Raw genomic sequence first — 15198 nt, forward strand, 5'->3', positions numbered from 1 at the left:
ACCATATTAAATATTTATGCACCCAATGACAGGGCTGCAAGATACATAAATCAAATTTTAACAAAATTGAAAAGCGAGATAGATACCTCCACAATTATAGTAGACTTCAACACACCACTTTCAGAGAAGGACAGGACATCCAGTAAGAAGCTCAACAGAGACACGGAAGATCTAATTACAACAATCAACCAACTTGACCTCATTGACTTATACAGAACTCTCCACCCAACTGCTGCAAAATATACTTTTTTTTCCAGCGCACATGGAACATTCTCTAGAATAGACCACATATTAGGTCATAAAACAAACCTTTGCAGAGTCCAAAACATCGAAATATTACAAAGCATCTTCTCAGACCACAAGGCAATAAAACTAGAGATCAATAACAGAAAAACGAGGGAAAAGAAATCAAATACTTGGAAAATGAACAATACCCTCCTGAAAAAAGACTGGGTTATAGAAGACATCAAGGAGGGAATGAGGAAATTCATAGAAAGCAACGAGAATGAAAATACTTCCTATCAAAACCTCTGGGACACAGCAAAAGCAGTGCTCAGAGGCCAATTTATATCAATAAATGCACACATACAAAAAGAAGAAAGAGCCAAAATCAGAGAACTGTCCCTACAACTTGAACAACAGAAAGTGAGCAACAAAAGAATCTATCAGGCACCAGAAGAAAACAAATAATAAAAATTAGAGCTGAACTAAATGAATTAGAGAACAGAAAAACAATTGAAAGAATTACCAAAGCCAAAAGCTGGTTCTTTGAAAAAATTAACAAAATTGGCTAGACTGACTAAAGAAATACAGGAAAGGAAACAAATAACCCGAATAAGAAATGAGAAGGACCACATCACAACAGAACCAAATGAAATTAAAAGAATCATTTCAGATTATTATGAAAAATTGTACTCTAACAAATTTGCAAACCTAGAAGAAATGGATGAATTCCTGGAAAAACACTACCTACCTAAACTAACACATTCAGAAGTAGAACAACTAAATAGACCCATAACAAAAAAAGAGATTGAAACGGTAATCAAAAAACTCCCAACAAAAAAAAGCCCTGGCCCGGACAGCTTCACTGCAGAGTTCTACCAAACTTTCAGAGAAGAGTTAACACCACTACTACTAAAGGTATTCCAAAGCATAGAAAATGACGGAATACTACCCAACTCATTCTATGAAGCCACCATCTCCCTGATACCAAAACCAGGTAAAGACATTACAAAAAAAGAAAATTATAGACCTATATCCCTCATGAACATTGATGCAAAAATCCTCAACACTAGCCAATAGAATCCAACAACACATCAAAAAAATAATTCACCCTGATCAAGTGGGATTTATACCAGGTATGCAAGGCTGGTTAAAAACCATTAATGTAATCCATCACATAAATAAAACAAAAGATAAAAACCACATGATCTTATCAATTGATGCAGAAAAGGCATTTGACAAAGTCCAACACCCATTCATGATAAAAACTCTTACCAAAATAGGAATTGAAGGAAAATTCCTCAACATAATAAAGGGCATCTTTTTTTTTTATGCAAAGCCAACAGCCAATATCACTCTAAATGGAGAGAACCTGAAAGCATTTCACTTGAGAACGGGAACCAGACACGGATGCCCTTTATCACCGCTCTTATTCAACATTGTGCTAGAAGTCCTAGCCAGGGCAATTAGGCTAGACAAAGAAATAAAAGGTATCCGGATTGGCAAGGAAGAAGTAAAGTTATCACTATTTGCAGATGACATGATTATATACACAGAAAACCCTAAGGAATCCTCCAGAAAACTACTGAAACTAATAGAAGAGTTTGGCAGAGTCTCAGGTTATAAAATAAACATACAAAAATCACTTGGATTCCTCTACATCAACAAAAAGAACATCGAAGAGGAAATAACCAAATCAATACCATTCACAGTAGCCCCCAAGAAGATAAGATACTTAGGAATAAATCTTACCAAGGATGTAAAAGACCTATACAAAGAAAACTACAAAGCTCTACTACAAGAAATTCAAAAGGACATACTTAAGTGCAAAAACATACCCTGCTCATGGATAGGAAGACTTAACATAGTAAAAATGTCTATTCTACCAAAAGCCATCTATACATTTAACGCACTTCCGATCCAAATTCCAATGTCATATTTTAAGGGGATAGAGAAACAAATCACCAATTTCATATGGAAGGGAAAGAAGCCCCGGATAAGCAAAGCACTACTGAAAAAGAAGAAGAAAGTGGGAGGCCTCACCTTACCTGACTTCAGAACCTATTATACAGCCACAGTAGTCAAAACAGCCTGGTACTGGTACAACAACAGACACATAGACCAATGGAACAGAATTGAGACCCCAGACATAGATCCATCCATGTATGAGCAGCTGATATTTGACAAAGGACCAGTGTCAATTAACTGGGGAAAAGATAGCCTTTTAAACAAATGGTGCTGGCATAACTGGATATCCATTTGCAAAAAAATGAAACAGGACCCATACCTCACACCATGCACAAAAACTAACTCCAAGTGGATCAAAGACCTAAACATAAAGACTAAAACGATAAAGATCATGGAAGAAAAAATAGGGACAACATTAGGAGCCCTAATACAAGGTATAAACAGAATACAAAACATTACCAAAAATGATGAAGAGAAACCAGATAACTGGGAGCTCCTCAAAATCAAACACCTATGCTCATCTAAAGACTTCTCCAAAAGAGTAAAAAGACCACCTACAGACTGGGAAAGAATTTTCAGCTATGACATCTCCGACCAGCGCCTGATCTCTAAAATCTACATGATTCTGTCAAAACTCAACCACAAAAAGACAAACAACCCAATCAAGAAATGGTCAAAGGATATGAACACACATTTCACTAAAGAAGATATTCAGGCAGCCAACAGATACATGAGAAAATGCTGTCGATCATTAGCCATTAGAGAAATGCAAATTAAAACTACGATGAGATTCCATCTCACACCAGCAAGGCTGGCATTAATCCAAAAAACACAAAATAATAAATGTTGGAGAGGCTGCGGAGAGATTGGAACTCTCATACACTGCTGGTGGGAATGTAAAATGGTACAACCACTTTGGAAATCTATCTGGCGCTATCTTAAACAGTTAGAAATAGAACTACCATACAACCCAGAAATCCCACTCCTAGGAATATACCCTAGAGATAACAAGAGCCTTCATACAAACAAATATATGCACACCCATGTTTATTGCAGCTCTGTTTACAATAGCAAAAAGTTGGAAGCAACCAAGGTGTCCATCAACGGATGAATGGGTAAATAAATTGTGGTATATTCACACAATGGAATACTACGCATCGATAAAGAACAGTGACGAATCTCTGAAACATTTCATAACATGGAGGAACCTGGAAGGCATTATGCTGAGCGAAATGAGTCAGAGGCAAAAGGACAAATATTGTATAAGACCACTATTGTAAGATCTTGAGAAATAGTAAACCTGAGAAGAACACATACTTTTGTGGTTACGAGGCGGGGAGGGAGGGAGGGTGGGAGAGGGTTTTTTATTGATTAATCAGTAGATAAGAACTGCTTTAGGTGAAGGGAAAGACAACACTCAATACATGGAAGGTCAGCTCAATTGGACTGGACCAAAAGCAAAGAAGTTTCCGGGATAAAATGAATGCTTCAAAGGTCAGGGGAGCAAGTGCGGGGGTCTGGGGAACATGGTTTGCGGGAACTTCTAAGTCAATTGGCAAAATAATTCTATTATGAAATCATTCTGCATCCCACTTTGAAATGTGGCGTCTGGGGTCTTAAATGCTGACAAGCGGCCATCTAAGATGCAGCAGTTGGTCTCAACCCACCTGGAGCAAGGGAAAATGAAGAACACCAAGGCCACACGACAACTAAGAACCCAAGAGACAGAAGGGGCCACATGAACCAGAGACCTGCATCATCCTGAGACCAGAAGAACTAGTTGGTGCCCGGCCACAACCGATGACTGCCCTGACAGGGAGCACAGCAGAGGACCCCTGAGGGAGCAGGAGATCAGTGGGATGCAGACCCCAAATTCTCATGGAGAGACCAAACTTGATGGTCTGACTGAGACGGGAGGAATCCCGGCGGCCATGCTCCCCAGATCTTCAGTTGACACAGGACAGGAACCATCCCCGAAGACAACTCATCAGAAATGAAAGGGACTGGTCAGCGGGTGGGAGAGAGACGCTGATGAAGAGTGAGCTAATTATATCGGGTGGACACTTGAAATTGTGTTGGCAACTCTTGTCTGGAGGGGGGATGGGAGGATAGAGAGAGAGGGAAGCCGGCAAAATTGTCAAGAAAGGAGAGACTGAAAGGGCTGACTCAAAAGGGGGAGAGCAAGTGGGAGTAGGGAGTGAGATGTATGTAAACTTATATGTGACAGACTGATTGGATTTGTAAACGTTCACTTGAAGCTTAATAAAAGTTATTGAAAAAAAATAAATAAAATAAAAGTAATTTGTACACATACACAGACATATATGTTGTTTATATATAAACCTTTTTTTTCACGAAAAGTTCACTGTCACATATAAAGTGAAGAGTATATAATTTCATAGACAATGAAGTCGTATATTCTCTACCTGTAAAATGTTAGCAGGGTCTTCTTTAGCAGATGCCACCAACAAACTATGCCTGCTGATGATTCCCTCTGCCAGGAAATACTTGAAGAGCAAAGGTGAATAAATATTATATTTATCCTCTTCTGTTAAAAAACAAAAAACAAAAAAAAGTTATAATCCTATCATATACCAAACACACTCACATGGTTTTTATTATCTTTCTTTTAAGCCAAGTATAAGAGGTGGGGCAAAAATTATATCTTTGTAATGCTCAGCTACATAGGCTACATGGCTTTCCTACATAGTCAATGGCAAGTAGGCACTTTTAACAGGGTCTGATTCCACAGATCATTGCCCATCTACTACACCTGATACCCACAAAATTTAGAGGGTTATGTATGATTATAATGTCACAGAAATTACAGGCTTTTTTTGTTTATTTCTTTACTAAGATACATGGCATTTCTCAGGTACTGTACCTCTCAAATGTCCATTATTACCTAACAACTGGTATGTAAACTCATACTTCATTTCTTTCATGTCACAATAATTAAGCACTCAGTGTAAGTAGCCTGGTGATTAACATTTATAAAATTTGAAGGACCTGGAAAGTGACAAAAAACAGGCTGTATCCACAGCAGAGTTTACTTCTGAAAGACTGGGATCATGACATGCAAGAATTTCAAGTTTGTAGCTTTTTTTGCCTTGTGTGTTCCTAACCTCCCTTAGCTCTGGCAACATTAAATAATATCCTTTCCAGCTTAATGTTACAGAATATAGATCTCAGGGTTGTCAAAACAGCTGTAAGTTTAGAGGGGGAATTCTGGAAAAAAGAGAGCCCCAGAAGGACTGAGACTCAAAATATGATTATAACCTACCTATCTTACCACTAAGGTAGTACCACTAAGGTAGGCATGACCGAGACAAAGAAACAAGGGGCAGAAAAGACAGAACAGACCAAAGTTGAAAGACATAACTGAATCATGTTATATTTGCAAGGTTGCTGCTCCTCTGAAGCTTGCATTTCCCAACCTGAGAGCAGCCTGGACTTCAGAAAGCTGAAGTGTTATTCACCTGAGGTGTCCAATGACAGAAGTCAGGGTTGAGACCCACAGAAAGAGAGCCTAATATCTGAGTATAAATTCTGCCCAAATATTTCAGTATCTACTAAACTACATGCTTGCATTGGAGATCCCCATGTGGTTAGAACTTGACTTCAAATGGGCCCAGAAGTTGAACTTAGCAGGAAAAGTCTTCAAAGCAGTGATTATAAATTTGTTAAAAAAAATTAAAAGAACTCCAGAGATCACCTTTCAGCTAAACAACAGATTGGCTCTTAAAATAAAGAATATCACACATGGGTACGTGCTCCTTTAAAAACTCATCTATATGAGACCAAACGGTCAATACTTACTCTAAAACAACAATGAAAAGGTAAGGTGGCAGGAAAGCTAAATTACTGAAAAAGGAATAACCAGAATGGAAGTAATGAGAATGTTGACACATTGCGAAAAATGTAACCAATGTCACTGAACACTTTGTGTAAAAATTGTTAAATGGAAACCTAATTTGCTATGTAAATGTTCACCAAAAACACAATAAAATATTATTTTAAAAAATTAAAAGAAAATGTATTCAAAGTATTAAAGGAAAATATAGTATCAGTAAGTGAACAGAAAGGGGAATACCAACAGAAAAATTGAAACTATAAAAACAAACCAAATGGATTAAAAAGTGTGATACCTAAACTGAAAAATTCAGTAGGTGAGCTCACAAGCATACTGGAGATGGAGGAAGGAAAAAAAAAAGTGAACCTGAAGACAGAAATTACCCAATCTGAAAAACAGAGAGGAAAAAAAGAAAAATGACCAGAGCAATATAAAGTAGTCCAATAAATGTGTAATGGGAGTCCTAGACATTGAGACAGAGAAAGGAAGGGAAACAATATTTGAAAAAATAATGTCCCTAAATTTCCCACGTTTGAGGAAAAGCACTCTTACAGATCTAATAAGATCAAGAAACAGCAACTAGGATAAACACAAGGAAAACCAAATCTAGGCACATCCTAATCAAATTATTGAAACCCAAAGAGCAAATCATTGAAGCAGCAAGGGAAAAATGACACACGACATGCATGGGTACAATGATATATAATTAAGAGCTGATTTCTTATTAGAAACAATGAAGGTCAGAGATATGAGAATGACATATTCATAGTGCTGAAAGAAAAACTTCCAACAAAAAGTTATAAATGTGCTGAAGCTATCATTAAAAAATGGAGGCGAAATCTTATTTTCAGATAAACAAAAACCCAAAGAATAAATCAACAGCAGAGCTATTAGCAGGACATGCTAAAAGCTGAGGGAAAATAACAGAACATGGTGATTTGGGTTTACAGGAAGGAATGAAGAACACAACAAATGGGAAACGTGGGAAATTATAAAAGACTGTGAAAGTATATATAAGTACATATACATATAGATACATATGAGCGTGTATGAATTCTGAATTCTTTTTTTCCTTAAAAAATACAACTGTTCAGAGGAAAACTGACAGGAGTAAGGTAAGAAACAAATCTGGATATTTTACCGTATCTTTATTAGTAATTGGTAGTACAACTAGAGAGAAAAACCATTAAGGAAACAAAATCTAAACAATCTCATCAAACACTTTAATCCAACTGGTTACATCATACACTGCAAAACATACACTACCTTCTAGTGCAACTGAAATGTGCACCAAGGCAGATCATAAATTGGAAAAAACAAAAAAATTTCCAAATACATTTCAAAAGATTAAAATCTAACAGAGTATGTTCTATAACCACAATGTTAATTAAATTAGAACTCAATAACAATAAGATACCTAGGAAAACTTCAAATATTTGGAAATTAAAGCACATGTTTCTAAATAACTATTGATCTAAAATAAATGCAAAGGGAAATTAGAAAATATTTTGAACCAAACTGATTATAGAAATACAACATATGAGAAGTTTTGGGAAACAGATAAAGCAAAACTTTGAAGAAATTTTATAGCTTTAAATTCTTCATCACAAAACAAGAAAATTCAGAAATCAACGATCTAAGCTTTCATTTTAAAAATGTAGAAAAACAAGTTCATATAATATGTAAACAAAGTAAATAATGAGGAACAATTAAAAGAAAAATGGATGAGAGAAAGAGAAATCAATGATACTAAAAGCAGGTTTAAAAAAAAACCAATAAAATTGAAAAACCTCTAGCTAGACTGAAAAAGAGGAGCATGGAGAACTTACTATCTGATTTCAAAACTTACTGCAGTAATTAAGTGAATGTAGAATTGGCAAAAAACTTTAGAAATATATTTAGATCAATGGAACAGACAGAGCCCAGAAATAGACCCACATAACCGATTTTTGACAAAGGTGGAGAAATAAATTTTTTAAACAAATGGTCCTGGAATAACTGGACATTGATACACAAAAGTAAAACAAAACCTTGATCTTACCTCATATTACAGATAAATTTTAACTTGAAATGGACCACAGACCTACTAGAGTAGCTAAAGATTTCCTAGATAGGACACAAAAGCACAAATCATTAAAGAAAATATGGAAAAATTGGATTTTGAAAAAAATTGTTTGATTTTGCTCTTTAAAAGACAAACCACAGAGAGAAAATATTTGCATGTACATGTCTCTGACAGAGTACTTGTACCTAGTAAACATATTTTAGAAATTATTGCAACTCAACGTTGTTGCTGTCGGGTGCCATCGAGTCGGTTCCAACTCATAGCGACCCTATGCACAACAGAACGAAATACTGCCTGGTCCTGCACCAGCCTTACAATTGTTGTTATGCTTGAGCCCAATGTTGCAGCCACTGTGTCAATTCACCTTGTTGAGGGTCTTCCTCTCTTCCACTGACCCTGCACTTTATCAACCATGATGTTCTTCCCCAGGGACTGATCCCTTCTGACGACATGTCCAGAGTATGTAAGACACAGTCTTGCCATCGTTGCTTCTAAGGAGCATTCTGATTGTACTTCTTCCAAGACAGATTTATTAGTTCTCTTGGCAGTCCACGGTATATTCAATATTCTTCACCAACACCACAATTCAAAGGTGTCAATTCTTCTTAGGTCTCCCTTATTCATTGTCCAGCTTTCACATGCATATGATGCGATTGAAAATACCATGGCTTCAGTCAGGCACACCTTAGTCTTCAAGGTGACATCTTTGCTTTTTAACACTTTAAAGAGGTCCATTGCAGCAGATTTGCCTAATATGATGTGTCTTTTGATTTCTTGACTGCTGCTTCCGTGGGTGTTGATTGTGGATCCAAATAACATGAAATCCTTGACAACTTCAATCTTTTCTGTTTATCATGATGCGGCTCATTGATCTGGTTGTGAAGATTTGTGTTTTATGTTGAGTCGTCATCCATACTGACTGCTGTGCTCTCTGATCTTCACTAGTAAGTGCTTCAAGTCTTCTTCACTTTCAGCAGGCAAAGTTTTGTCATCTGCATGACGCAGGTTGTTAATTAGCTTCCCTCCAATCCTCATGTCCCGTTCTTCTTCATATAGTCCAGCTTCTCAGATTCCTTGCTCAGCACACAGACTGAATAGGTATGTTGAAAGGATACAACCCTGACGCACACCTTTCCTGACTTCAAGCCACTCAGTATCCCTGTGTTCTGTCCAAACAACTGCCTCTTGATCAATGTAAACATTCCTCATGAGCACAATTAAGTGTCTGGAATTCCTATTCTTCGTAATTTTATCCAGAATTTGTTATGATCCACACAGTCAGATGCCTTTGCATAGTCAATAAAACACAGGTGAAATCTTTCTGGTATTCTCTGCTTTCAGCCAGAATCCATCTGACACCAGCAATGATATCCCTGGTTCCATGTCCTCTTCTGAATCTGGCCTGAATTTCTGGAAGTTCCCTGTTGATACATTGCTGCAGCCGCTTTTGAATGAGCTTCAGCAAAATTTTGCTTGCATGTGGTATTAATGATATCGTTTGATAATTTCCGTGTTCGGTGGGATCGCCTTTCTTGGGAATAGACATAAATGTGGATCTCTTCCAGTCAGTTGGCCAGGAAGCTGTCTTCCATATTTCTTGGCATAGACAAGTGAATATTTCCAGCACTGCATCCGTTTGTTGAGACATCTCAATTGATATTCCGTCAATTCCTGGAGCTTTGTTTTTCGCCAATGCCTTCAGAGGAGCTTGGACTTCTTCCTTCAGTACCACTGGTTCCTGATCATATGCTACCTCTTGAAATGGCTGAACGTCCACCAATTCTTTTTGGTATAATGACTCTGTGTATTCCTTCCATCTTCTTTTGATGCTTCCTGCATTGTTTAATATTTTTTCCATAGAATCCTCAACTATTCCAACTCGAGGCTTGAATTTTTTCTTGAGTTCTTTCAGCTTAAGAAATGCCAAGCATGTTCTTCCCTCTTGGTTTTCTATCTCCAGCTCTTTGCATGTGTCATTATAATACTTTACTTTGTCTTCTCGAGCTCCCTTTGAAATCTTCTGTTCAGTTCTTTTACTTCAGCAATTCTTCCTTTTGCTTTAGCAGCTTGACATTCAAGAGCAAGTTTCAGAGTCTCCTCTGACATCTATCTTGGTCTTTTCTTTCTTTCCTGTGTTTTCAATGACCTCTTGCTTTCTTCATGTATGATGTTCTTTATGTCATTCCACAACTCATCTGGTCTTTGGTCATTAGTGTCCAACATGTCAAATCTATTCTTGAGATGGTTTCTACATTCAGGTGGGATATACTCAAAGTCATATATTTTGGCTCTCGTGGACTTGCTCTGATTTTCTTCACTTTCAGCTTGAACTTGCATATGAGCAGTCGATGGTCTGTTCCACAGTCGGCCCCTGGTCTTGTCCTGACTGATGATGTTGAGATTTTCCATCATCTCTTTCCACAGATGTAGTCGATTTGATTCCTTTGTGTTCCACCTGGCGAGGTCCATGTGTATTGTCACCGTTTATTTGGTGAAAAAAGGTTATTTCCAATGAAGAAGTTGTTGGTCTTGCAAAATTCTACCATTCGACCTCCAGCATTTTTTCTATCACCTAGGCCATATTTTCCAACTACCGATCCTTCTTCGTTTCTAGCTTTCGCATTCCAATCACCAGTGATTATCACTGCATCGTGATTGCACATTCAATCAATTTCAGACTGCAGAAGCTGATAAAAATCTTCAATTTCTTCATCTTTGGACTAGTGGTTAGTGCATAAATTTGAATAATAGTTGTATTAACTGATCTTCCTTGTAGTCGTATGGATATTATCCTATCACTGACAGCACTGTACTTCAGGATAGATCTTAAAATGTTCCTTTTGACAATGAATGCAACAGCATTAGTCTTAAAGTCGTCATTCCTGGTATGGTAGACTATGACTGTCTGATTCAAAATGGCCCATACCAGTCCATTTCAGCTCACTAATGCCTAGGATATCAGTGTTTATGCGTTCCCTTTCATTTTTGACGATTTCCAAATATCCTAGATTCATACTTTGGACATTCCTCAATAAGAAGACCAAATGCCCAATATAAATATGGGCAAGAGATTTGAACACATTTTCTACAAAACAAGATATACAAGATGGCCAACAAACATGAAAAGATGTTTAACAGTATTAGTCATCAAAAAAGGCAAATTAAAACACCTTGAGAAAACACTACATTTCTACTGGAATGGCTAAAATGAAAACACAGTACCAAGTGGTGGCATGGGTGTGGAGCAAATGAAATACTCTGACACTGCTGGTGGTAATGCACAATGGTATAGCTACTTTGGAAAACAGTTTGGTAGTTTTTGATAATGTAAAAAATACATTTATTGTAACCCATGGCCGTTAAATTGATTCTGACCAATAGAGGTCCTATAGGACAGAATACAACTGCCCCATAGGGTTTCCAAAGAACAGTTGGTGGATTCAAATTGCCAGCCATTTGGTTAGCAGAGTGAGCTCTTAACCACTGTGGCACCAGGGCTCCATACTTATTTCAGGACCCAGCTATTCCACTATAATTACCCATGAGGTGAAAACACATGTCCTCACATAGATTTTTACAGTATGTCTGAATGTCCACAAACTGCTAAATGGATAAACAAATTGGAGTATATTTGTAAGTGGAATACTACTCAACAATAAAAAGAAATGAACTATTGATCTGTAAGAACTGCAAGAACATGGATGAATCTCAAAGACATTATGCTAAGTGAAAAAAGCCAGATATAAGAAAAGTCCATATTGTATGAATACCTCTTATGAAATTCTAGAGAAACAAAACCAATCCCTGGTGATAGGAAAATAATATTAGGCATTTGGAGCCAGGAAACTTTAGTCATTAGAAACTTTTCTGGTGTAATTAAAATGCTTTATATCTTGATTGTAGTGGTGATTACATGAGTATATACATTTGTAAAAAAAAAAAAAAAACTCAACAAAAATTTAAAACTAAGTCATCTTTGGACTTAGTGGTTAGTGCATAAATTTGAATAATAGTTGTATTAACTGATCTTCCTTGTAGTCGTATGGATATTATCCTATCACTGACACACGTAAATTATAATTCAGTGAAGTACAGGATTAGCTAAAATGAAGAAAACCCTCAGTGAGATGGATTGACACAGTAGCCACAACAATGGAATGAAATGTAATAATGATCATGAATATGGCATAGGACTGTGTGACATTTAGTTCTGTTATACCTAGGGTTCTCATGATTTGGAGCTGACTCAACAACAACTAACCACAACAGAGTTGGTTTATTAAAACAATTTCCTAAAGTGCAACTAAATACCAGGTAGGAACTTGTTTATGGAGTTATAAGCAGTTAACATGCTCAGCTAACTGAAAGGTTAGAGGTTCAAGTCCACCCAGAAGTGCCTCAGAAGAAAGGCCTGGTGATCTACATCCACAAAACCAGCCACTGAAAACCCTGTGTAGCACAGTTCTACCCTGATATACATGGGGTTCCCATGAGTCTGAATTGAGCAGACAGCAACTGGTTTGGCTTAACTTGTTTATAAAACTTCTAAACATATGATACTAGAACAAATCCATGATCAAAAGTATAGACAATTTACTCGCAGTTTAATTGTATATATTAAAAAACACAGCTAGTTCTTAATACTACCTATTACAAGTTAAAGTTGTATCTACAAATCTAAAAGTTACAAATAAGCTTTATACAGATTTAAGAGCATTTCATGAAAGCCTTCATATGTAAAGAAAAGGAAAACGTTTTCAGCTCCTCTGCACTGCTCACAGCTGACAGGTGGAAGTCAGTGGAAGCAAATGTGGGCAGATGACCAGCACTGTCTATTGGTTAATACAGCTACACACTGGAACAAGTGTTTACGGAACCATTCAACTTTAGAACAAAACAGAAGTCATGTTTAAAAGAGGTAACACTGATTTTACTATAAAAAAAAACCCAACTATAAATAGTTACTATTAAATCAGTTTACAGAAACAATCATCTAAACATAAAAAAAAAAAAAAAAAAAACCCACAAGTTGCTGTTGAGTCAATTTCTAGTCATGAGGACCACATGTGTGTCAGAGTAGAACTGTGCCCCAAAGGGTTTTCCATGGCTGATTTTTCAAAAGTAGATCATCAAGCCTTTCTTCTAAGGCACCTCTGTGTGGACTTGAACCTCCAGCCTTTCAGTTAGCAGGCAAGCATGTTAATGGTCCGTACTACCCAGGGGCTCCCATCTAAACACAGCTCATTATAAATCAATGATGTAAAAAACAAACCCGACACTAAAAGTTTTAATTTTAAGGTTCATGTTTTTATAACAAAAAAAGAGAGAAATTAAAAATATTCAACCACTATTCCACCACCCTAACAGAATTATTACTAAAATCTTACATTTCTTTTCAGTATTTTTTTCTGTGTATGTTTTCTTTGCAACATGGTTACAATTATTATTGAATTTTGTATCCTGCTTATTTTCATATTTCATAGTCTTGTACCTACCATGTTTAAGGGTACATAATTCAGTAAATTTATCAACCATAATTTACTTAGCCATCCCCTGGCCATGAACATGAACTTTCATGCTGCTTTCAGGCTTTTGTTACTACTATACACAGATGTATAAATGTGCCTCAAATTTAACACGTTCAAGATAGAGTTTGGTAACCTGTTATTTTCTTCTACCAAATGTGGTTCTCTTTCAGTTCTCCAGGATTTAAGTTTCCAGAAAACCAGGATTTATCCTTGATACCCTCCTCTCTCTCTCATCAATCCACCTTCCCCATCCTTAAAATTGTTAAATTTATTTTCAACATATTTCTGGAATTAGATCACTTCCCTTCATGCCAATGTCTACCCTAGTCTATGCTACCAACAACTTCTACCTAGACAACTACAATTGCCTCAACTTCTTTCTTTGTATCCACTCTAATCTTCCTTCAGTTTTGTAGGGAACTTTTCAAAATACAAACCCACTCACATCACTTCCCTACTTAAAACCTTTCAGTGGCTCCTCATTACTACTGGAAGAAAGAATTAAACCCTTTAATCTGGTCTATAACACTGCATCGTTGTGGCCAAAGAGGACAGTTTAATGTGCATAAATAAAAGTATCAGTGTTATCAGTGATATAATAGGATCATTTTTCCCCCTCTAAAATGTACGTGATTGTTGCTTAACAGCTTTTCAGTAAATAAAGAAATCTAAACTATTTAGTTAGAAAAAAAAAATGTAATTTGTAAAGCTAAGAACGCATATTACCATAGTTAGTAAGGGAAGGAATAATTTCACACCAATGCTACATAAAGCAGAAATATTCACCTGTAGATACTGAAAGGCTGGGTGATTTATGATTAATAAAGACGATAAACAATGAAACTAGACCGCAGAGCTCCTTTACTTCTACCTGTCTCTTAAATGACAGTGTTCTTCTGGGTTCTGCCTCCCCTCTCCTTACGCGACATACATATCCCTAGTGATCTTATCTATTCTCGCAGCTTCATTGATCATCTCTATTGTACAGATGTGCAATTCTTTATCTCTAGCTGAACTTTCTCTCTGCTGAGCTCCAGATCCTATGTACAATTATCCACTAGAAATTGACATCATTGCTAGTATTTGAAGCCTTATTATGAACCAGTTACTATTCTTAGCACTTTACATACATATTTTATTTCATTTTTGCTTGTAAGGAATATGCCAATAGAATTTCACAATTAACATGTTCAAAATGCTGTCAACCCTCCTATGTTAACACCGATCTAACTGGGCAAGTTTTTTAACCATTTGCTTTGGATGTCAGTTTCCTCAACTAAAATATGGGAATAATAAAACTATACCCACCTCATAGGGTTGTGGCAAAGATTAAGTGAGATAATAAATGTAAGTACCAGGTTAGTGCTCTGCACACAGTTAAGTGATCAATAAACGTTAACTAATATTATTTTCATTCTTAACTCCTCCCTTTCCTTTACATCTCCCAAACTAATCACCAAGTCCTCTTTGGCTTCAACCTCTTAAAACCTTTAGAATCAATCAACTTCTATCTTTACTGCCAATAGCTTAATTCAATTCACCCTCACCTCTCACCACCAGCG

At 36.7% G+C, this 15198-nt stretch overlaps 1 protein-coding gene across 7 annotated transcripts in view; it reads right to left on the reverse strand.

The window, feature by feature from the left end:
- Positions 1 to 15198, reverse strand: part of ELP4 (elongator acetyltransferase complex subunit 4) — a 268725-nt gene that overhangs the window by 218868 nt on the left and 34659 nt on the right. For all 7 annotated transcript variants that reach the window (XM_003412300.4, XM_064288328.1, XM_064288331.1 and 4 more), the window contains exon 3: positions 4617 to 4738. In XM_003412300.4, coding sequence (XP_003412348.1) covers positions 4617 to 4738 — 122 coding nt within the window. The remainder of the gene's footprint in view (positions 1 to 4616; positions 4739 to 15198) is intronic.

Source organism: Loxodonta africana, chromosome 7 (assembly GCF_030014295.1).
Source record: "Loxodonta africana isolate mLoxAfr1 chromosome 7, mLoxAfr1.hap2, whole genome shotgun sequence".
Classification (NCBI taxonomy): domain Eukaryota; kingdom Metazoa; phylum Chordata; class Mammalia; order Proboscidea; family Elephantidae; genus Loxodonta; species Loxodonta africana.